Source organism: Heteronotia binoei, chromosome 16, assembly GCF_032191835.1.
Source record: "Heteronotia binoei isolate CCM8104 ecotype False Entrance Well chromosome 16, APGP_CSIRO_Hbin_v1, whole genome shotgun sequence".
Lineage (NCBI taxonomy): Eukaryota > Metazoa > Chordata > Lepidosauria > Squamata > Gekkonidae > Heteronotia > Heteronotia binoei.
The window spans coordinates 27,139,297-27,162,943 of NC_083238.1; the positions used below are offsets into that span (position 1 = coordinate 27,139,297).

A 23,647-nucleotide genomic window follows, 5' to 3' on the forward strand; every position below is an offset into this window, starting at 1 on the left:
TGCTTACTCCGAAGTAAGTATCATCGAGTCCAATGGGACAAATTAAGCATACCCAATGTAAAGCTGTTAAAAGTCCAAAACACAAACAGTGCTATCCTAAGCAGAGTTACATACTTTGAAAACCAATTCAACAGATGTAAGTCCACTTAGAATGGCACTGCAAATGTCATACGTCTGCTTCAGATAATAGTTCTTTGCCATTGAGGAAACGTAAAAAATGGTGATGTAAACCTTCTGCTTGCCATAGAACAACAGAGACAATTTAACAAGCGCAACAAAAGTTCAATACAACGTTTGCTCCCTGGGAAGAGCCTTGCAAAGTTTCATGTGAAGTTCTAGAATCTGAGAACAGGCAGAATACAAATTTTGTAGCATTAGTGTTTTGAAGCAACAACCTCTAAATAAAGAAACTTCCTGAACTTTCCTTAGCCAGCATTTCATAAAAGAGAGCTCTTCTGGGATTAGAGACAATGAACATTGATACTGATATGCGTTTTCTTTTTCAGTTGCGAGTGTTCAAGTTGGCAAAATCTTGGCCAACTCTAAATATGCTGATAAAGATCATTGGCAACTCTGTTGGGGCTCTGGGGAATCTGACTTTGGTCTTGGCCATCATTGTCTTCATCTTTGCTGTGGTTGGCATGCAGCTGTTTGGCAAAAGCTACAAAGAATGTGTCTGCAAGATCTCTAACGACTGTGAACTTCCACGCTGGCACATGAATGACTTCTTCCACTCTTTCTTGATTGTCTTCCGAGTCCTTTGTGGAGAATGGATAGAGACCATGTGGGATTGCATGGAAGTTGCTGGACAAACAATGTGCCTTACAGTCTTCATGATGGTCATGGTAATTGGAAATCTGGTGGTATGTATCTAACAAATGTACGTTTTGTAAAAAACTGCATAGAAATGTCAATATATTGACATTTTAAAAACTGTTTTTACTGTTTTGCATATGATAAAAGTCAAACTTAAGTTTACAGATCCCAAATATTAATGGCAAACATTTGTATATTACAAATCAAAGATGAGCTAGAATTCCTACATTTTTGTACCTGTATTGGTTAACAGGATTTACAGTTAGTACAGTGTAACACTAAAGACAATTATACCTTTATAAGCCTTTTGGAGTCAAAGGACATCCAAGGTTATAACTCTGCATAGGAGTGCATTGTTAAAAACATTTTTGTGGCTAATGGAGAGTCTGCAGATAACACAGGGGGGTTCTACTTAATCTCTGAGAGTCCTGTTGTGAATACCTCTGAAAGCTTTAATCAGCACATGCAGTAACTTCCTGATTCTTCTGTGGGTACAGGAACTCTCCCATTATAAATCCTTGATTCGCAGATCTGAATCATCCGGTTCAATCTGCAACAGCTGCCTGAGAATCTACTAGTTGGCACAGAAGTGGGTTAACAAGAACATTGATTTGACTTGTGTCAGCTCCTTAAAGCAGACTGAATGGCCCAATTTCTCCCGAGCTTTCTAGAGCTTGGAAACTAAGCACGGTCAGCCACAGTTAGTGCTTGAATGGGAGACCAGTGAGGAAGACTGGAGCTGCTATGGAGAGGAAGGCAGTGGCAAACCACCTTTGCTTATCACTTACCTGAAATGCCTCATGGATGGGGTCACCACGAATTTGCTGTGATTCGATGGCCTGTTCTTCTTCAACTCCTTAAATCTCAGATGGATAAATAGACCAGGAAGCAGTGCATATTCCACTGAATCACCTAAGCAGTAATTGTTCTTATTTATACAACATATACTGATGCTTTATTTTTGGCTTACCAGGTTTTGAATCTATTTCTGGCCTTGTTGCTGAGCTCCTTCAGTTCTGACAATCTTGCTGCTACTGATGATGACAATGAAATGAACAATCTGCAAATTGCTGTTGCAAGGATTCAAAAGGGCATCGATTTTGTGAAAAGAAAAGTGCATGAATTTGTCCAAAAGGCCTTTGTGAGGAAACAAAAAGCTTTAGATGAAATTAAACCTCTTGAAGACCTAAATAATAAGAAAGACAGCTGCATTTCCAACCATACCATAGTAGATATTGGTAAAGATCTCAACTACATTAAAGATGGTAATGGAACAACCAGTGGTATAGGCAGCAGCGTGGAAAAATACATCATTGATGAAAGTGATTACATGTCATTCATAAACAACCCAAGTGTAACTGTGACAGTACCTATCGCTGTTGGAGAATCAGATTTTGAAAACCTAAACACAGAGGAGTTTAGCAGCGAGTCAGATTTGGAAGAAAGCAAGGAGGTAGGTTTGTTTTGGTGCAGAACATTGTGCTTTTTAAAAATACAATCCTCTTTAAAAAGTGAACAGTTCTGATATATTAAACAACACTTAAACTTTAATCCTATTTCCACAACTTTGGTAAATATTTGACATATGTTGATACTGCATGCATCAAATGCAAAAACAGATAATAATCTTTATTAAGATAAATTGTTCATTAAAATAATATAGACCATCTGAGTTTATTAACTTTGATGTTCTTTTGGTTTAGAAAATATATCTAATATATATGAATGAATGATAGTTTTGTATTCTTGAAATTAATTATCCTTTATTCACAGCAGAGTTTTGGAGGGATAGTATTCTAAGATTCTCCAGAATCTATAAACCAATTTATCTTCTTATTCTATTGCATTCCCTATAAAGAAGTTTACTATTCACTTCTGTGCTAATGATGTTCCAAGTAGGATGATATTTTACAGTATTATATTTTAGATCAGTAAGCCATTTATCAGAGGTTAATGAGCACTAGCTTAAAATTGGTCCCCAAAAGTTGACATTTGGATAATAGAGTATTACTATTTGGATCAAGCATCAGTGAAGTCTACTACTGCATCTCTGGGCTCTGTTCGAAGTCTTGTTTTGTTCCACGTGCAGCACAATCTTGCATCTGATTAATGAAAGGTACAACTTTTTCTATAAAATCTTGAAGGCTTGCCATGGCCTGTTTCCTGCCTAGCTGGGATCGCTGGGGGTGTGGACATGGGATGTGTGCCACTTCTGGGTAAATTGCAGAAGGGACAAAGGGCAGCACTATGAATCACTGGAAATTCTGTGATAAAATTAGTTCCATTCTGGTAAACTGGGAAAAAGCATAGAATTTCTGACAATTCCTAGTTCTATCCTATGTCATTGAGGTTTTATCCAGAAGTGACATAGTTAGGCCACCCACATTGCTGTTTTATTTCCCTTCCACTTCTACTCAGAGCAGTGGTAGGCAACGGGCCTTGTCAGCAAACAAGCTAGCAAAGCCTATTCCTAGCAAGCCTATTCCTGCCTGCCATCCTATTACTCCCTCTTGATTACTGGAACCAATTCCTTCCCCACCCCCATTTTCTTATGGTGCATTTGTACACTGCACCTATTTACCTAGGTACACTGTTAACTTCATCAGCATCTTTTAGGAGAAGCTAAATCTCTCTAATTTAAGGATACTGGAGCCTGTTACATTAGAAATTAGCTATTGATTTCTGAAAGGCTTTATTTGCATTCCCAGCAAAGTGTATAAACTTAAGTACAGCATTGTAATGTACAAATATAGTTATGTTTTAAAGGTAAAAATTAGGGCACTTGAGTATTATTTCTGATACCACAGATATATAAAGTTGCAGAAACTTTGTGTGCATAAATAGAAGAGGTTCAAAGAGGTCAGATACATTAAGGATCATGTCCTTCATTACAGTGATGAAGATCACTCTCCTCTTAGGCCTTCCTTTTACCATTCTGGCAAAGGGCTACTCCAGTTCTTTTTTTTATGAGAATGGACAATAATCCAAACAAAATTAAGCATGTTCAGATCCCATTCATTTCAATGGAAGGCTTATCAGTAGGACAGAAAAGCACTTTGGCTGGATTAACTAACTGTTAGGGTTATGGGTTTTTTTTTTCACAAATAAATAAATTTATTATTTCATACTGCAAAAAAACTCTATTTTTTAAAAAAATAGTTTTTTTAAAAAAATGAATATTCACTAGATGGTTATGTAATCTCTCTTATTTTTAACATGGTCCCTTCTGCATGAACTTTTCATGTTTACAATAGTTTCTTGTCATCAGTTGTTTATCATTGATATTCATAAACAATTTATGTTATTTCCTTCATTTAATATTCTAATGGTGTTTTAAATTGGTTTCTTAAACAAATACTCCAACCCTCCTCAAATGTCATTTTCCATTGGCTCTTTTCCAAAGAGTCTGTCTGAATCTTGATACTACATATCTTAAATTGTTGAGCAACTGCATATTCTGTTACCTGGATAAAATACCATTTTATAAGTCTGTTTTTGGTCATATTCATATTTTTATGTCATCTTTTAAAGAGAATATCTGGCAGACAGTAATCTGGGGAGAAAAATATCCTGGTTTCTTACTCCCAGTTGAGCATTATTCCAAATATGCTTAGGTGCTCCATATGTAACATATGTCTCAAGGGGTGGTTTTTAAGAAAGCCACAAATATGTTCCCCAAAACTGCAAGTGCATCTCCAGATCCATTTTCACGAGATGTGAAAGTAGAGCTTAGTAAAAATTTCTGTTCTTCTAAGGTAATACACGGTGGATGTTCTACTGCTAGGTTTCAAACTGATCTTTATTATAACTTTCCAACCATACATTTGAAGGACTGAAGTTTTGTGGAATTCAAATGTGAGATTTTGCAAGACATGAGCTTGGATCTAGCAGTAAGTTACATTGACAGAAAGAATTCGTGTAAGTAGAATGGGACTTCCTTTCCTCCCTCTCCCACTTTATCCCAAAATATATAATTATAAACTGCTTCTGGCCAACAGGAAGGAGGGGAAAGTCTGCAGTAGGATGGAACTGATGAAAATCACTCTTCCTTCTGTTTTCAGAATTTCTCCACCAGGACCAACCCTATGGTTAAGAACCATGATTAGAACTACCACCTCCCCACTAGCTGCTTTTAGAAACTAGACACAGGACAATAGCCTGTGAGATAGCACAACTGGAGGGGGAAATCTGCAATCTTTATGCTCTCCTGCTTCCTGCTTTCGTGAGCAGAAATGCTTACTGGCTGTGTGAGAAGATGAATCAAAGTCAGAATGTTCTTTTGACAAATACTAGGGCACAATCTAGAAGTTAAGCACTCTTAAGTCCCCTCAGTCATGGTAGGAGATATTTCACGGCAACCCTGCCCTCTCTTTTCAGAGTCTCCACATGTGAGCGAGGTGGGGAACAGTGAGGAGGCAGTATGCTAGGTTGGGCTGAACCCCTTTTTGATATTTAGCCTTCTTGATGAGGGGAGTTGAAAACAGAAGTTGGTCCCACATACTCTCCCCTTCTTGCCCCCCTCTATCTTGTCAGCCCCTCCTCCAGCTTTGCCGTTGCCACTCTTTTTCTTGAATTAGTAATAATACTGGCCCCGGTGAGCTGTGGCTGCTGCTTCTGGAAGTTAGAATATGTATACACAGTTCCTGGGATTGCCACATTAATTTATGAATGGGTGGTCTAGGTTTGTCAATCTGTGGCAAAGCATATTGCTGTGCAGCTTGTGTGTTCCCTGCCTTACTTACAGAGAGCAGGATCACATACTAAAGCACTTTCTTAACTAGGGGTAGAAGTAACGTGAGTCAGTGCTGTGTACCAGTAAACATGGCTGAAGTGTTATTCTGCTTCTAAGAGCTTGAAGGAGACTGTACCCTAGTATGAGTTTCATTTTTACCCCTGTCCTTGATTTCCCCATATAAGTCCATAGGGCTTAAACTGCCTAGGTTTTGGTGGTTGACATAAGGCTGTATCTCTGTGATGTGCAAGCTTGCATTAGAAATGTCTCAAAAAAGATCATGACAGACATCTTTTCTCCGAACCATATTCTCATTTTATGACATTCAAAGGAAGTGAGGCTGATGGACCAGTAGTTTGCCCAAGAAACTGATAGAAGATATAAATTTAAAATAGAAACAGGGACCTTGTGCTACTCTTCCTCCATGCCACTTTACCTAAAATAAGATAGAGTTTGCAAGTAGCCAAGCTGGTCCAAAGCTAAAATTCTCTCTAGTAGTACCAAATGGAGCACACAGATCTCTCAAGAGGCAGAGGTGCGTGTGCTACATGCTGTCAAGAAGTCACTTCTGATTTATGGTGACTGTGAATTAACAGTCTCCAAAATGTCCTATCATTCGGCTTTGCTCAGGTCTTGCAAACTGAGGACTGTGGCTTCTTTGATTGAGTCCATCCATCTCGTGTAGGGTCTTCCACCTTTCCTGCCGCCTTCAACTTTTCCTAGCATTACTGTCTTTTCCCATTTCTTGTCTTCTCACAAAGTATAATATCCTCAGTTTTATCATTTCAGGCTCTGCTTGGGTTTTTTAGCTTCCAGAGAGAGGTCAGGCAGAGGTAGTGATTATTTAAACTGAGGACTTTCTCTGTCTCACTACATGCACACGCACACACACAAAGCAAAGGCAGTGTGGAAACTAAATGAGGACAGTTTCATCAGGCCGTTCTTGCTGAGGTCACTGCCTCTGAGGACAAAGAGGGAGATGCTGGTTTTGGTAAAGTCAGTGAACGCACAATTCTAGATTTGGGAAAGATAGTTGGAAGAGATGGCCTTTTGGCCCAGCTCATTTCTGTGAATAACAGGATTTTATGCTTGCTGTCTAAATTGTAATTTAATAAGTTTAGAGAATTATTATTTGTATGTTAAAAAGTAGGCATCTGAATTATTGTTAGGTTATTGTATAATATATTTTCAGAGTTAAGACGATTAACAGGCATTATTTCTTAATTATGATCTTGAAACTAGCTCTATTTCACATTAATGCTGAATGAAAGTAGTAAAGCTTTATCTTAAATGTGTTTATGAACTTAGTAGCCCTGTGCATGACACTGAAAATTATTTGAGTTTTGTAGTTTTATAGGTGAGTTAAAAACTGAAAGCAAAGCAGCTTCTGCAATCAACCCCTAGGATTTTTTAGAATTGTTCTCCAAGACTAACATTCTAACGTAGCCAAAAAGTGCATGATTTTTCTAATGCAGAGCTAAGCTGGCCATTTTAAACAAGACAGTGAATAAAAACCTTTTTTAAACACTGTTATATTAGATAATGTCGTAGCTGTAATTGAGTTTGTACATGAGAATCCATAGCTGAAAACGAAGGTACTATATCATAAATTTCATTTCCTACCGTTCTTACTTCTCACAGGATTAATATCAAGCTGGATCATTCGAGAATGCAGCTCTGGTGGTGTTTTTTGTTTTTTTGTTTACCAGACAGAGCAGCGTGCATCACCAATTTAATACAGGTTACCTAAGCAAATTCTACCTCTGTATGATCACATTTTCAATGGGTATTGACTGGCCTGCATGCTAATCAGCCATCTTCCTTCCCCATTCATTGCGATATGATAGAAACCACCACGGCTGCTACCTGCTGAGTCAGAAGACTCACATCACAGCATGATCAGGCAGGATTGGCAACCCCAGCATTTTGTAGGAATCAGACGCCAATTAACCTGTGTCCTTTTACCCCGCAATTGTAGCAAAAAATCAGATGCGTGTGCATGCTTGCTAACTTGAAACATATTTGTTCATATGATGTTAGGAAGCAAAACATGATGAGAAAGCTACAGGATTAATTTCTGAATCAAACAGAAGTTCCTTTTATTGGATGGAGTGTGTGATTTTTCAGGGTTTTTTTAAAAAAAATAGGTAACCTGCTGTTGGTAAACTACGGTACAGATTTTTGTCATTGAAATGTATCACAAACACAAAACAGACAGGACACTATCGTGGCAATTTTTTATAGCTGTCAACCAAAAAAAAACATACAGGAACATTAATGCTGCCAGCCATCAACTTGAGACTTTGGATAGATATGCCCACTTAAATACTGCAAATGAAATCCACATCCATTAAATTCAGTCCTAAAACTCCTGTTGGCTTTAACAAGCAGGACTCCACCCATTGTTATTTCCTCCCTGTTAAAATGTATTACAGCTGCAGCATCCCCCCCAATATATTAAGGATTGTAGGAACACAACAACATTACTCCTTTCTCTGTTCACACTTTCTATGGAGAACTGTTCTTGCTAAACAAACAAACAAAATATTGGTTCATTGTGTCTGAGATGGCAATGTCTGATACCTTAGCCTATAGACATGAGTACAGTAGTCTGTCAGAACAATTATTTGGCAAATGGAGCACTGCAGACAGAGAGAGGAGAAAGCCCCAATGAGCACATAGTTCCCTGCACATAATAGAAGCACTGTCTGCTGTATTTGGGTACTGGCCACTGGAAAACTCTCACAGTGTGAGAGTGCTTGCAGGGCGGGGGGGCACAGTGGGAGGGCTTTTAGTATCCTGACTCCACTGGTGGACCTCCTGATGGCACTTGGGTTTTTTGGCCACTGTGTGACACAGAGTGTTGGACTGAATGGGCCATTGGCCTGATCCAACATGGTTTCTCTTGTGTTCTTAGTGCATTTCAGTGGGGTTTGCACAAGTAGAACCTCTCAACTGATTAGCACTGTAATCCTTAGCAGAGAGTTGTAGCCTTCTAAATCCATTGAAGATTGAGAAGGGTATAACTCGGTTTGCGATTGCACTGTTGGTCTCTTACCTCTTGAGGACGAGGAGGTTAAGGAAAGATACTTTACTACCTCCACTCCGCCCCCCGCCCAGAGGTAAGTGACTGACAGTACACCAGTACACTGTTTGTAGATTGCTGTCACCAGATTCTGGTATCTTTACTAGATGTGTACAAACAGATGGTGTATGAATTCTAAAGACATCAGTTCTCCAGATTTAAGATTTTCTTCTACAGGTGCATAGAACAAAGTCATTTTAAATGAGCTTGCCTGCTTTATCCTCTCCCTCCTGCATTCTTTTACTAGATCTCCTTTTTTGTGCCTGATTTCCATATCCTGGTGGGTTGCAAAATCACAGTATTTTATTCAGAAAAATATTAAATTGAGATGGTTGGCATGCTTGCTGTGATTAGCATTTTTTTAAAAAAAAATTGCTTACATTTGAAACAGGCTTGCAAGTGATATAAATGAATTATAAATGAGAGAATCATGAGCTAAGTTTTTAGCGAAAAATACATATTCAGAACATCATTAATTAAGCTTATTTGCTGCTTTCGGTAATGATTCCCAGATGACCGTGCAATCCCTCCCCCTTCGATTTCACCTTCTATTTATAAGGCTAAATTTAAAATCGCTTCCCTCTTGAACTATTGCTTAATGAAAGCATGGTATAGCTACTAGCAAGCATGATGTGTGTACCATGAATAAGACTACTTCAACACTATATATATACATTGGTCCCCTTTCTTTTTCTGATGTGTGAACATCAGCAGATATTCAGAACCAAGCAATCATTAAAATGTTACTAGATTGTACTATTTCTTTTGCTAGCAGTGCAACCTCTGATGTACCTTACATGCCCCCAAATGGAAAATTAAGGTTTGTACAGTAGCCACACAGTAATAAATTAGTCATCTTTTTTATAAAATGTGGCATAATTTTTACATCATATGTTTTGGGGAAGCTTCCTTTATCAGCATGTTTTCTGACATTGTTTATGATTGAACTTTATTTAGAGGGTTTGCATTCTGTGTTGCAAAACAATTTTTGAAATATGAAAAAAACAAGTACTTTAAATATTACAAAAGACTTGTTAACTTGGTAAGTATGGGAAGGGGAGATAAAGAGGGAAGGATTCATTACCTTGTTTGGCTTAAAACATGCATTGCTTCAGAAACAGCCATACAGATACAATATATTGGGTGATGCATTGTAAATGTTTTAGATAATTTCATGCTTAACAGTACCAAATAACCATATTCTACAACGGTATAATCAGGGGATAGATAACTGGAATCCTTGGTTGAAATTCTTTTGAACTGCTCACAACTGCTCTACCTTTTTGCAGCCGTGTGGCATGAAAGAACTTATACCTTGTGACTGCTCTGTTCTTTGGCTAGCAAACTATAGAGGATGTCACCATGTGGCTTCCCGTATCAAATGAATAAATTTTATGGCATCAGTAGGGATCTCTGGCATTCAGCTTGATTCACTTTCACTACATCATTCAATTGCCACAAACAAGATGAACTCAACATGGTTCTGGTAGTAGGTAGACCTGTATCACAATTCTTTTTTCACACAAGAATGACTTGGAATTCAGATCCAGATTTCTCTCGAAGCAGACAAATACTTCTGCTCTTAGATTTGCAAAGCAAAAATTAAAATAAAAAGATTTCAATTGGTCGTCTTGCAGTAGAGCAGGGATAAGAGCCTGGCCATTTTTGATGGATGTGGGGCACAGCCCAAGACAAAAGCTGTCTATTCATCTAAAATTTAATTTTCAAAAAATCAAGAATATGTGACTGGGGGAGTGGCCTTACCCAGTATTTTGGCAGTTAGCTCCCATTCCACATCCACAAAAACATTTTTTTTCTTGCATAGTTGGCAGTTCCAACCCTAGCCCCCTAACTATGTGCACAAAATCTGCTGCAGGTACATATGAACAGTAAGACCAATAATTATAACACTTATTCATTCCAGTTCCCTTTAACTGTGCTAGTGGAATCAGTTTTTCAGCTCAAATGAATTTATTGTGGTCTTTTGGGCTCCGTCTATGAAAAAAGGATACAAAAGCAATCTGAAGCTGATCTATTCTGAAGCAAGTCCCATTTTATTCAATGGGGGTAACTCCTAGGAATATACTCTTAAGATGACACTAGTTTCAGAGTGTCGACGTGTTGGTCTTCAGTAGAACATCAAGATTCCAGTCCAGTAACACTTTAGAAACCAGCAAGATTTGGGAGTTATGAGCTTTTGAAAGCCAAAGCTCCCTTCATCAGACATGGAGATCCATGAATCCTTATATATCCCAGTGTGAAGGTGGGAGAGGTGTTGAAAAAAAAAAAGTCACAATGTAGAGGTACTATGTGAAATGTGATGAGCTTGATTAAAGCAGGACATAACGCTTAGAGGCTGAAAATTAGCATCTGTAGTGAGATAAGAATTGCATTTCTCATTGTACCTCTACATCCTGATTCCTTTCTTTGCACCACCACTCTCACTTTGAGATTGAGCTATAAGGACTAGGGATGGGCATGAAATGGGAAAATGGTGGTTTGTTTCAGTTTGTGGTTTGTTTGATTGCCTGAGCCGGTGGCTTGTTTTGTGATTCATTTGATTTCCTGAACCAGTTTGTGGTTCATTTGGTTCGGGAGGTATAAAACTCACCAGGAGTCTTCGGCAGGCTCTCCACTACTCACCCTCCAAGTTTGACAAAGATTAGATTTTGAATGTCTTAGTCATAGCCCCCCAAAGCAGGTGCCCCCAGAAAAGTTCACAATGAAAACTAACTCTTCTCTCTTTGTGCTGTAAAGTGAAAACAGCCAAGTCAGTGTGTTTGCTCCCATAGGTCAGAATGAAAGCTCTATACTTAATTCTCAGAGCTGCCGGACAAACAATGGACAGCTGCTATGGGGCTGATTTTGCACTAGGCAAGTAGTTTCTGCTTGCTGCAGAAAAGTGTGCCAACTAGCAGCTCCGTGGCAGCTTATGCAAAAATGGAAAGAAGCCGTGGGAGCAAAAGGGCTCTCTACCCAGAACAAGCCCTTTTGCAAAATCGGTCTAGGTGTTTCTAGGGTTCCCAGAAGACCACTCCCAGCAATTGCCTAGGAATTGATTGAATCAGCAGCAGGCTGGAAAACCAAACCACAAAAATAAAATAAACCACCAAGGAATAAAGGTGGTTCATTTTGCAGTTCAGGCATGATGCAAGCAAACAAAGTATTTTGGAATGAACCACAAATCTTCCTGATTTGTGCACCCATCATGATTTATGGTACAGTTCGTGCCCATCTCTAATAAGGACTCGTAGATCTCCACTTGTACTTGTATCTGACAAAAGGAGCTTTGATTCTAGAAAGTTTGTATACCCCAAAATTTTGTTTGTCTCCAAGGTGCAACTTGACTGGAATCTAGCTATTAAGACAGCACTGTTTCTCTAGAAAGAACTATTTCCTGACTTACATTCTAAGACTTACATTCTTAGAGAGCCTGCTTTGGCGGGGAGGGCGGGATATAAATAAAATAAAATATAATAAGAAAGGCAATGGCAAACCACCTCTGAAGTCTCTTGCCTTGAAAACCCTATGGGGTTGCTGTGACTTGGTGACAAAAAGAAAGAAAGGAAGAAAGAAAGAAAGAAAGAAAGGAAAGAAAGAAAGAAAGAAAGAAAGAAAGAAAGAAAGAAAGAAAGAAAGAAAGAAAGAAAGAAAGAAAGAAAGAAAGAAAGAAAGAAAGAAAGAAAGAAAGAAAGAAAGAAAGAAAGAAAGAAAGAAAGAAAGAAAGAAAGAAAGGAGTGGCAGGTTGATAAGGCAAGTTTATTCAATGATGGAGAAGATTCCCTTCTAGTGCTGGTAGGTCCTAACACACACAGGTATCCATGACACAAGTAATTTTATCTCTTCCCTTGTCTTGCACCACTGACATCAATCAGTTCTCCAGTATTTCATGCACACTTCCACCATTGTTTCCATCAGTGAGGTCACACTGATTCCTCCTTTTCCTGTCACATAACTCAGTCGTCATTGACTTTCTGTCATATTCTTCCTTGGTGTAGTAACATAGCCAAGACGTATCTGGGTTTTGGCCTCAGTAACTCCCTGAATAACACAGAATAAAGCAAAATAAAGCTTTATTGAAGTTTTTTTTTTTAAAAAAAAAGTTTTTAAAGGAGCCCATCAAATCCTGCAGTGTGCTTTGTGTAAATCTAGTCCATTGCATTGTTCTCCTCTACAACCCACCCCTCTTAATCCAGGAATCTTGTTCAAGGCCCATGTACCTGTTAATATCTTCTTAGAAGGGTGGCCATTATTGACCTTCTATGTATTTCTATCGTAATTGCCTTATTGTATAGACAGGGCTACAGAGGCTGCACTGCAGGATTAAGGAAATTGGGCCTGGACATCACAAATGTTGTAAGTTTCAATAAACTGCACATCTCAAAAAACCAAAGTGTTTTTAGCTTTTCAGCTGCCTGGCCACTGTGCAGCGCTTAATTCCGGCTCTAATAGGATTATTATTATTACAGCCCATTACAAGAAACGTACCAATTTTTCACTGAGAAGAATCTCAAAAGGTTTAATTTACAATTCACTAAATATATATACTTACCCAGCATGAATGAAGCTGTCTGTTTGTGTTTTCTAAAAAATATCTTTCAGACTTTTTTGCCTGTTCACTTTATTTGCATATTAAACTAGGAATTTTGTAATGTACTAATTTGACTGGGTGAAGTACAAATACTTTCAAGGATCAAAAACAATTGTCAAATTTACCTTTGTCTAAACTTCTTTTCTATATATATATATATATTTTTTAAGTGAAGGAAACCCCCCCCCCCATTTATTTTTGAGCAGTCAGTGATTTTGATTTGGTTTGCTGTTTTGCTCTGCTATTGCTGCAGTATTGTCGCTCTAAAAACTGTTCAAGATGGAATGATGGAAGCAAAATTTCATATAGTTCAAAACAATATTAAAAAGTAGGATTTCCTAGTTTGAACTTCTTATAAAGAATACTTCGTAGAAGGAGCACGTACCAGAGGACATCGCAAGCATCCCAGTTTATGCATAGACGTTCCAAGTAGATATGAACACCCTATGCATTCCAACAGCAAGGATTCTGGGCCAACCTCCAGGTGTGTGGATTGGGTCCCCCTCTTGGAATGAATGAGGCAGTCAGTGCAACACCAATTATTTCCGTATCTGTTGAACCTTCCCCCCAAATTAACCCGTGTGTTAACTGGATTGATTGAATTGTATTAATTGTAGTTTTAGGAAAGAAAAAAATCTTGTTCCTGAGATTCCTCCAACTCTGAACTACCCGTAGAGTCTCAGGAAACATTCTTCATTCTAAAAACCTTTTGTCCAAAAATATCACCTTACTAATTTTTCCTATAAAGACTTTAAATACACGTTGCTTATCCCCAAATAATGTGTTGTTTGACCTGACATTTCACAGAACCCAAATGTTTGTGAATTTTACAGGCTTTTAGCTGAGACAATAGACACCCAAGTATATCGGCTTCCCTGCATAAAAGTGGCATGACCATCTGCCCCATGCAGAGTCCTAATATGGCATAAGTTGGTGTGACCCCCATACCATCTGCCCAGCTTGGGGAGGGGGGGATTCTGAATTATTATATTTATTTGAAATCTTTTAATAATTTAATTGTTTTATCTGTTTTAATGATTATATATTACCTAGTTTTTAATGTTTATGCAAGAGCCCCATGGCACAGAGTGGTAAAGCTGCAGTACTGCAGTTGGAGTTTGATCCCAGCGGAAGCTGGTTCAGGTAGCTGGCTCCAGGTTGACACAACCTTCCATCCTTCCAAGGTCGGTAAAATGAGTACCCAGCTTGCTGGGGGGAAAGTGTAGATGACTAAGGAAGGAAATAGCAAACCACCCCATAAAAAGTCTGCCGTGAAAACATTGTGAAAGCAACATCATCTCAGGGTCGAGAACGACTGGTGCTTGCACAGGGGACTACCTTTACCTTTTTACTTTAATGTTTATGCAGTTTGAGGTTACCCACCCTGAGCCCACTTTGGGAAGAGTGGGATATAAATTTAATAAATAAATAAATTGTAAACTTGATATTTGACATCCTTTCATTTGTAGCTGTTGCATAGGACTTTTCTCTGGCATATCTCTGTTGTGGACAACAGGTTTTCTAAACCTGCTTATCACCAACAGAGGCTGAATTTTTGAATGCCACCACAAATCTTCTCAGAGTTCTAGCCTCCAGGTGGGACCTGGAGATCTCCTGCTTTTACAACTGGCAAGAGATCAGTTCCCCTGGAGAAAATGGCTGCTTTGAAGGGTGGACTCTGTGGCATTGTACCATGCTGAGGCTCCTTCCTTCCTCAAACCCTGCCTTCTCCAGGCTCTACTCCCATAGTATTTTTCAACAGACCTGACAATCCTACTCAGAATGGATTAAACAGCAGCATGGAAAACTGAATCTTCTAATTGCAAGGGAAAAGTCATCCACCTACTGCAGGCTCGGGAACACTGAACAAACCACCAAAACAGTCTTACCCCAGAGAAAGACACATCTCCAATGTTTCTCTATGTCCTCTCCATCAACTGGCCTCAGAAAGGGCTGTTGCTCTACTGCTGCCTCACGGCTGCCACTTTCCTGTCACTCCCTCCCTTCCTCCTCCCCTCAGCCTCACCCCAGGACAGAATAGGATTGGGTCACTGGGGAAGCTGCTCACCAGAGGCTGTTGCTAGGCATCAAAGGGAGAGGCCTCAGAATACAATGGGATACAATCCACCCTCCAAAGCAGTTATTTTCTCCAGGATGGGGAGACAGATCTATTGTCTGGAGTTCAGTTGTGATTCCAGGAGATTTCAGGCTCCACCTGGAGGTTGACTACCCTAGGCCTGGCAGCATCCTCTGGGTGAATTGATACCACCTGACTAGCATGACTTAACTAGACCTGGTGCTTGCTCCTGTTCAGCAACACACCCCCTATGACAGCCACTGTGGCTTAGCAGTTGCCAACTCCAGGTTGGAAAATTCAGGCCTTATTTCTATTTACTGTATAAAACAGCAGGTACACTGATATTCTATGTACATATGGCACGACCAAGGTCAGATCTCCCACCCCTACACTTACCTCTAAGGAGACAGAGGCCTCCAGTACGTGCTAAGGAAACCACTGTGGGAGGACTGCAGAAGACCAATGTGATGCCACAGAATCAGCTTCCTAGATCGCCACCATGCCCAGAAACACCAGGCAGGCCAGGGGCTGGCCAGCAGTCAAGTCCATGGATCAGCAGCAGAGACACAAGGCAACAAGGGTGGCAGAAAAGCAGCAGAAGGGGGGGGGGGCAGGAAAGCTTCTTTAGAAGGGCAAGGCGAAAAACAGGTTGCAGTGACCTCCTTAGGCAAGCAAGGGACAGAGGAGAAGTCTTATAAAGCTTCCCATGGTGGTGGTGGGGAACCAGCAGGCAGCTGCCCATTAGGCCTAGGGCCCATCCCCCAGAATAGAGAGAGTGGGTAAGGCCAGAGTTGTCTCATCTCCAGACAGGAGAAAGGGCCAGACTTCACCTAGGGCTAGTAGGGAGAAGTAACTGACAGTGGAAGAGAATGTTGGAACCATCCCCTTTTTGTTTTTGAGGCACTTTCCCCAGGGCAAACCCTACTAAAGGAATCTTGGAGGAGGAAACAGCCCTGGACTCTAGCTGGATGCTGGAATTTGACATGGCAACATTCTACATTGGCTCTGAATGAACCTTTTAGGCCCCAAATGAATGTAACTTCTTAAACTCTTCATAGGTGTGGATATACTTTGGCATTACTATAATTCCCATATACAGCTACCCCGTATTTAGTTTGCAGTATGCCATCAAGACAGCATTGCCATTTAAAACTGTGTGCAGCGAATCCTTCAACAAGTGATCTATTGATTTTTTACATTTCTAGGGTTTTCATTAAGCTTCTTAGAAAACACAGGGAATGGTCCTGCACATATAAAGATTTTAGTGAAACATTTCACAGAAACTATTTGCTTGATATATTATTACTTTGTAATGTTGGTTCGCTTTCCACTTACATGCCATTAACTCCCTGATAAGTATGCATAACTGTATAATATGGTTACCTAACTTAAATGTATTTGCTACTATTAAAATAATATCTCCCCTTCTTTATCATCATCAAAGAATGCCTGAAGTTTCCTTAGGAAAGCTGTGGTAAAGCACACTGTTTAAACATATTAGAAACCACAATACATACTAAAACAGGAAAAAGGCCCTAAATCAATTGCTGCAGCATATACATCTTTGTAGCAATTTGTTTCTATTTCAAAAATTACTTCTCAAAGCTTCCTTGTATAATTTTTTTTTAAAAAAGCTTTTCAGTGCTTCCAGAATTGTGCCAATGTGGGAATCCTTATCTTGGAGAGACTGTACTGGGAAATGGTTGTTGTGACTGAGGAGAAACATGCTTGAACTGTGGCAGATCTAATAGATTCAAGGCTGGATTATTCAGGAGAAAGTCCCAAGAATACACACCTTTACCTGGAAACCAGCCCCTGTAGTTTCAGTGGAACTTTTTTTTTTATTATTCAGACAACACACTTTCTACCTGGGAACCAATTTTCCAAACACACAGAGACAGTTCAAAAAATGTAACATTTGCTTTGGTTCAGAGATTTAATAGCGAATGAACAAACTCGGATTATAATCCCTCATGGAATTTGATTGAATCAGTCGTGTGAGATTCCCTTTTGAAGGTTGAAATTACATTTTCCCAAACTGCAAGAGGTCAGAAATGTCTGCTGCAGTTTTAAATTGACAGAAACAGTTTGATATAGAAGATGGCCACATTAAAGACAGAAAAACACAAAACAGTAATAATGCAGCTGGGAGAAAAAATATTTCATTCAGTTATATAATTTGAGTAATCCGAGATATTTTTAAAAAATAAATTTAAAACAGTAATTGTACAATTTTAAAAATGGGAATGCAATTGTTTCCACTACCTAGAATCCTCGTCAGAAAGAATGCCTACAGCTTTTGTCTTTTAACTATCAAATAAGCGATGATATTTTGTAATAGGGCACAAGTACGTGTGATTCACCATCTGCTTACATCATTCCCCATGTAAAGAGAACTACTTAGCAATGCAGCCATTTAACTGATGTTATACATTACATGGTAATAACATTGTACAAGGCTAGAGAATGCTATGATCAATACTACTTTTATTCACTATGGTACTCATATCTGTCTACTGTTATTCACATTGTGCTCCATTCATTCCTCTTAATAGCATTGGGACAAAAGTTCAAAGTTTGGATGGTGTATTTTTTTTTGTCATTGATACAATACTTTTTTCCCTTCTCCAAAATAGGTTTTTATTGCATTTCAACTATGTCTCTTTCTTTTTTAAAAAAAAATCGTATTTCACTACTTATTCAAGGAGGACATGTATGTGTACCATGCAAGAATAAAAAGTAGTTTGGAAATGCACAGTTAGCTGTGCAAATGCATTGGCAAAAGAGAATGCAAAAGAATTGCTCTTGCTCCAGAACTAATATGCTGCTTCCTTTTTTGAAACAATAGACATTTTATAGTACCTCGACACTAATGTGTGTTTTCATGTCGATGGGGCAAAAAAAAAAAAAAGGGTTTGATATGATTTTGCCTAAGTGTGCTTATTTCTATCTGCATCAGACATGAAAATACTTTGTTCGGCTTTTGGTTGGTTTGGCCATCTTTGTTGGGGAAACTATGTGCAATTCATGGTGCTCTCGATAGGACTTGATTTGAATAACTAACCTGCCACGTTCCATGTAAATAATAACAGGTTTCAGAATGTTCTTCCTGTGGCTTAGTTTAGTCACAAAATCCGTTCAAAATTGTGACTCCTTGTATGAATATTTTAAAATACTTGCATTGTGGTTAAAGCCTGTGCAACCTTGTTCTTATGATCTCAAATGAAATTGGCATTACTTATTTATATCAGTCAGTCACAGTCACAGAACCTTTATTGGCATAACTACTTATATCCATTAGCAGTTTAGCTCTAAATTCTGGAGTTCTTAAATATATGCAGAGCATTTTGGAATGCATTCAATACATCCAGCGCTGTAACAGTACACTGTCGATTAATAGCTGTATGTGGGGCTTTATTTGCAGAAGCTAAATGCATCTAGTTCATCTGAAGGCAGCACTGTTGATGTCGGAGCTCCCCCAATAGGAGAACAACCAGAAGCTGAACCGGAAGAATCTCAAGAACCGGAAGCCTGCTTTACAGAAGGTAAGTATTGGAAGCAGGGGATTTTGCAGCTATTATAATAAGAATCAAGTCCATTCGCACCTTTAAGACCAACAAGATTTCCAGGAAACCAAAGCTCGCTTTGTTCTATTGCTTCAGACCAATATGACCACCCACTAGAGTTGCCAAGTCCAATTCAAGAAATATCTGGGGACCTTGGGGGTGGAGTCAGGAGACTTCGGGCGTGGAGCCAGGAGACATTGGGATGGAGCCAGGAGCAAGGGTGTATAAGTATAATTGAACTCCAAGGGAGTTCTGGCCATCACATTTAAAGGGACAACACACCTATTTAAAAGTGTTCCTTCCATCGGAAATAATGAAGGATAGGGGCACCTTCTTTTGGGGCTCATAGAATTGGACCCCTCTGTTCCAATCATTTTGAAACTTGGGGAGCATTTTGGAGAGAGGCACTAGATGCTATACTGAAAATTTGGTGCATCTACCTCAAAAAACAACCCCCCCCCCGAGCCCCTGATACCCACAGATCAATTCCCCATTATTCCCTATGGGAATCGTTCTCCGTAGGGAATAATAGAGTGCCCAGTAGACATTTCCTCCCCTCCTCCTGCTTTCTGATGACCTTAAAGGGGGGGGGGGGCTCCAAATCTGGAGATTGGCAACTCTCTCTCTTTCACACACACACACACACACTTACTGGGTCTGGTTCCTCCACAACAACATCTGAAAAGAACAGGGATTATGCTGCGCTCTCTCTCATACACACTCTTACTTCCTCTGAAACCAAAGCAAAACAAACAGAGTGACTGTGCTGCTGACCCTTCCCCATGAAGTACTTCCTGCTCAACTTTAAAGGCACACAAACACACACACATTTTGAACCGGGACCTGTTTGCAGGTTTCTAAACCTACCCAAGATCTAGAGGTGCATGGTGGCTGTGGGGGTGGGGTCCCCCCCCCCCAGCCAGCTGGTGGGGGAAGTCTGTAAAACTGGGAGATCCCTTGCTGGGACCTGGGGATTGGGAAGCCTACCATCCACCCATATCAACCTGGAAATCTTGTTAGTATTTAAAGTGTTACTGGACTTGAACTTTGCTCTTCTTCTACAGATCAACCTGGCTACCAATAGCATATAAATTGTGATTATCTAAAATACATTAAATTAAACATTTGCTGCTGTGGAAATTATTTTAAAGTAATTCAAACAGAGGCATATAGTTGGATCCCATGGATGGATCCATTCCACTAATAGTGGTGCTTTCTACCAGTGCAAGAAGTAACCTTCCTCTGCTATAAGAGAATCTTCAGGCAGCAGAAATTCTTTTTGCATCAAGAGGTTTTTTGCACTCGGGGAATGTGCCAATGTTAGTGGAACTAATCTGGAGATTCTAGTCCATATATATTTTAAGCACTGTAGCAGAGTTTGTAGTCCTTTTTGGATTTTATTTCTCGTTCATTTCACAAGCTGGAATGAATAGAAATCTAGTAAAATTCTCACTGTAAAAATAAATCCAAGTTTATTACCCAAAGTTGGATTTTCCATAATGCAGATGTACTTTGTTTATATTACCACACATGTTTCAGGAACATTCCTCTGGAGACAACTATTTTGGGGGGAAACTGGCCCTCAGTCCCCCACATCTCCATAGGGATACCTTATCCTACCGAGACAGAATTGTGAATAGAACATTTTATTCAAGGTGGCATTCATGCAGCACAAACAAGAAGAACTTTAAAATAATATAAATGCATCAGGACCTGGAACAAATCAGATCCATTTGGAGCACATTTCATGGTCTGTAGACTAAGCCAATGTGGGACAAGCTGAAGGACTGTGCATGACTGAGATGGCATATCTTTTCCCCATAAAGAATTGTGCTACACATGAATCCTCATTTATTTAGAAGAGAAGGAAAGGTTTTTATACTCTGCTTTTCTCTACCTAAAGTTAGAATGGTTTACAAATCACATCCCTTTCCTTTTCCTGTAACAGGCACCTTTTGGGGGTAAGTGGGGCTAAGAGAGTTGAGAGAATTGTGACGCACCCAAAGTCATCCAGCAGGCTTCATGTGGAAGAGTAGGGAATCAAACCTGGTTCTCCAGATTAGAGTCTACCACTAGCATATCAGTTTAGATATTCATGCCCCACTTTCCCGTACCCAAACAACCTTAGTATCATTCTCTCCTTTGTCTTTCATTTTGTCCTGTGAGGTAGATTAGGCTGAGAGAAAGAGTGTCTGGCCCCAGAAAACACAACACATTTCCGTGGTAGAGTAGAGATTCAAACCTGAGTCCCCCAGGCCAGATCCCAGTCCTAACTGTTGTACCACACTGGCTCTTCATTGTGAGAGTTGTAAAAATATGAAGTGGTTTTTTTTCCCCTAAAAAAAAAATCTATCTTGCTCTATACTTTGTTTTGTTTGGCATTCCCTCAGTTTTGTTTTGTTTGACATTCCCTCCCTGCCCAGTGTTTTCATCGTTTTTTATGTCTTTGTGTATATCTTGCCCTAGTTTTAATTGTTTTAATGATGGTGGTTTTGGTTGGTTTAAATTATTTCTTGGCCCTCGTGATGGCAGGCAGGCTACATTTTGTAAAAGGAATAAGATAAACTAACCGTAGAATATGCCATTCATTAACTGCTGCTTCAGAATAACTTGTTGCCCTGCTCTTATCTGTCACATCCTTGTGTTGCCAGGCTGTGTGCGGAAGTTCAAGTGCTGCCAAGTAAGCACAGAAGATGCGAAAGGGAAAATGTGGTGGAACCTCCGGAAGACCTGCTACAAAATAGTAGAACATAATTGGTTTGAGACCTTTATTGTCTTCATGATTCTCCTCAGCAGTGGTGCTCTGGTAAATTGAAACATGGAATAATGATTAGTTTCGAACATGTTGCTTAACATGGGGAAGTGACATAGGAAGCAATCCATCACATACAATTGCCCAAACTGAAGATGTATACATTTTCCATGCATCCAACCTACCCACATATTTTGGTCATCACTCATTCTAGAGCTGTACAAAAGCATTTGAAGGTTTACACCTAAATTTTGACAAAATAATACTGCATATATTTTCTTATAGTATGGGAGCAGGGATAAAATGCTTCTCAAAGCAGATTGGGTTAAAGTCAAAAGTTTCAAACCTCATTGGTAGATCAGTAAGAGAACAAGGAGGGAGAAAACTGGGGGTGTTACTTCTTTGATGTTTATGGCCCAAATGGAATAACAATGTTAGGTTATATTGCATGGTTAGGTTATAATGCATGGGATGGAGAAAGTAGAGAAAGAAGTACTTTTCTCCCTTTCTCACAATACAAGAACTCGTGGGCATTCGATGAAATTGCTGAGCAGCCAGGTTAAAATGGATAAAAGGAAGTACTTCTTCACCCAAAGGGTGATTAACATGTGGAATTCACTGCCACAGGAGGTGGTGGCGGCCACAAGTATAGCCACCTTCAAGAAGGGTTTAGATAAATATATGGAGCACAGGTCCATCAGTGGCTATTAGCCACAGTGTATGTGTGTATATAAATTTTTTTGCCACTGTGTGACACAGAGTGTTGGACTTGATGGGCCGTTGGCCTGATCCAACATGGCTTCTCTTATGTTCTTATATTGTCACCATTTGTTTGGATTGAATTCTAGGAAATTTGTTTATAGCAATTCCTAGAGCTACCTGTCATCACTTCTGGGTTTTCTTTGGATGTGACATTGCAGTGTAGATGCAAATTCAGTCCAAACACCATTTGTTTGGATTGAATTCTAGGGGAAAAACAAAGTGAGGGAAATAAATTGAGAGCCAATTTGGTGCAGTGGTTAAGATCAGCAGACTCTAGTCTGGAGACAGGGTTTGATTCCCCACTTGTCCACCACATGCAGCTGCTGGATGTTCTTGGGTTAGCCAAAGTTCTCACAGAGCTGTTCTCTCAAGAGTAGTTCTCTGAGAGCTCTCTCAGCCCCACCTACCTCACAGGGTGTCTGTTGTGGAAGGGAAGGAGATTGTAAACTGCTCTGAAACTCCTAAGTGAAGGGTGGGGTATAAATCACATATCTTCCTCCTCTTCCTCCTCCTCTTCCACCACCACCACCTCTTCCTCCTCCTCCTCCTCCTCCACTTCTTCTTCTACCAAGATTGGAGACTGATGAGTTGATCTTCCTAACTGATGGATAAGCCCTGTTAGTGTCTGTGGGATGCTGAATGTAATTAACTGAGGTACTATGATGTTGCAGTTGAGGCGGTGGGGGGAGTGAAGTTGCTCACATAGTCCTTCTGGGAGATCAGTGAAGGGATCCCAACTGTGTACTTAAGCACTGATCTGAGATCATGGTCATGGGATAAAAGCATTCTTTGAGCTTAACTCCTAGAACAAATTGCCCTCTTCCCCCCCCCCAAAAAAACCTGGCCCTGCATGTATTGCAGTAAATGGGGAAGTCCTGCATGTATTGCAGTAGATGGGAAAGTCACTAATATTGCAGTAAATGGGGAAGTCTTTGAATATGCATCAGAATTCTCAAGTGGGTAACTAAATTTTGGGTCAGACTGATTGTCAGTGGTCAGCAGAAATTTGCTAGGCCTTTTCTAGAAGAAACCATTCTGAAACAAATGTATATAAAATGTAATCCAGTTCTTGCTATCAGCTAAGGCGCATTTTAGAGAGGGGGAGTGGCATGAGGGGAAATCAAAGGATTTTTTTGCTCTAGAAAGGGAAATGTAAGTATTTCTAACAAGGAAGTGCTACATATATTTATGGTTTGGGACCAACATAATTTACAAACTGTCTAATCCCATACAAAAATATCCAACTGTTTCAGTCTTCCTAGAATC

At 39.6% G+C, this 23,647-nt stretch overlaps 1 protein-coding gene across 2 annotated transcripts in view; it reads left to right on the plus strand.

The window, feature by feature from the left end:
- The window catches only part of LOC132585366 (sodium channel protein type 2 subunit alpha-like), a 147,956-nt gene that overhangs the window by 102,701 nt on the left and 21,608 nt on the right, over positions 1 to 23,647 (plus strand). For both annotated transcript variants that reach the window (XM_060257227.1, XM_060257228.1), the window contains 4 exons: positions 507 to 863; positions 1,790 to 2,269; positions 18,726 to 18,846; positions 21,519 to 21,673. In XM_060257227.1, coding sequence (XP_060113210.1) covers positions 507 to 863; positions 1,790 to 2,269; positions 18,726 to 18,846; positions 21,519 to 21,673 — 1,113 coding nt within the window. The remainder of the gene's footprint in view (positions 1 to 506; positions 864 to 1,789; positions 2,270 to 18,725; positions 18,847 to 21,518; positions 21,674 to 23,647) is intronic.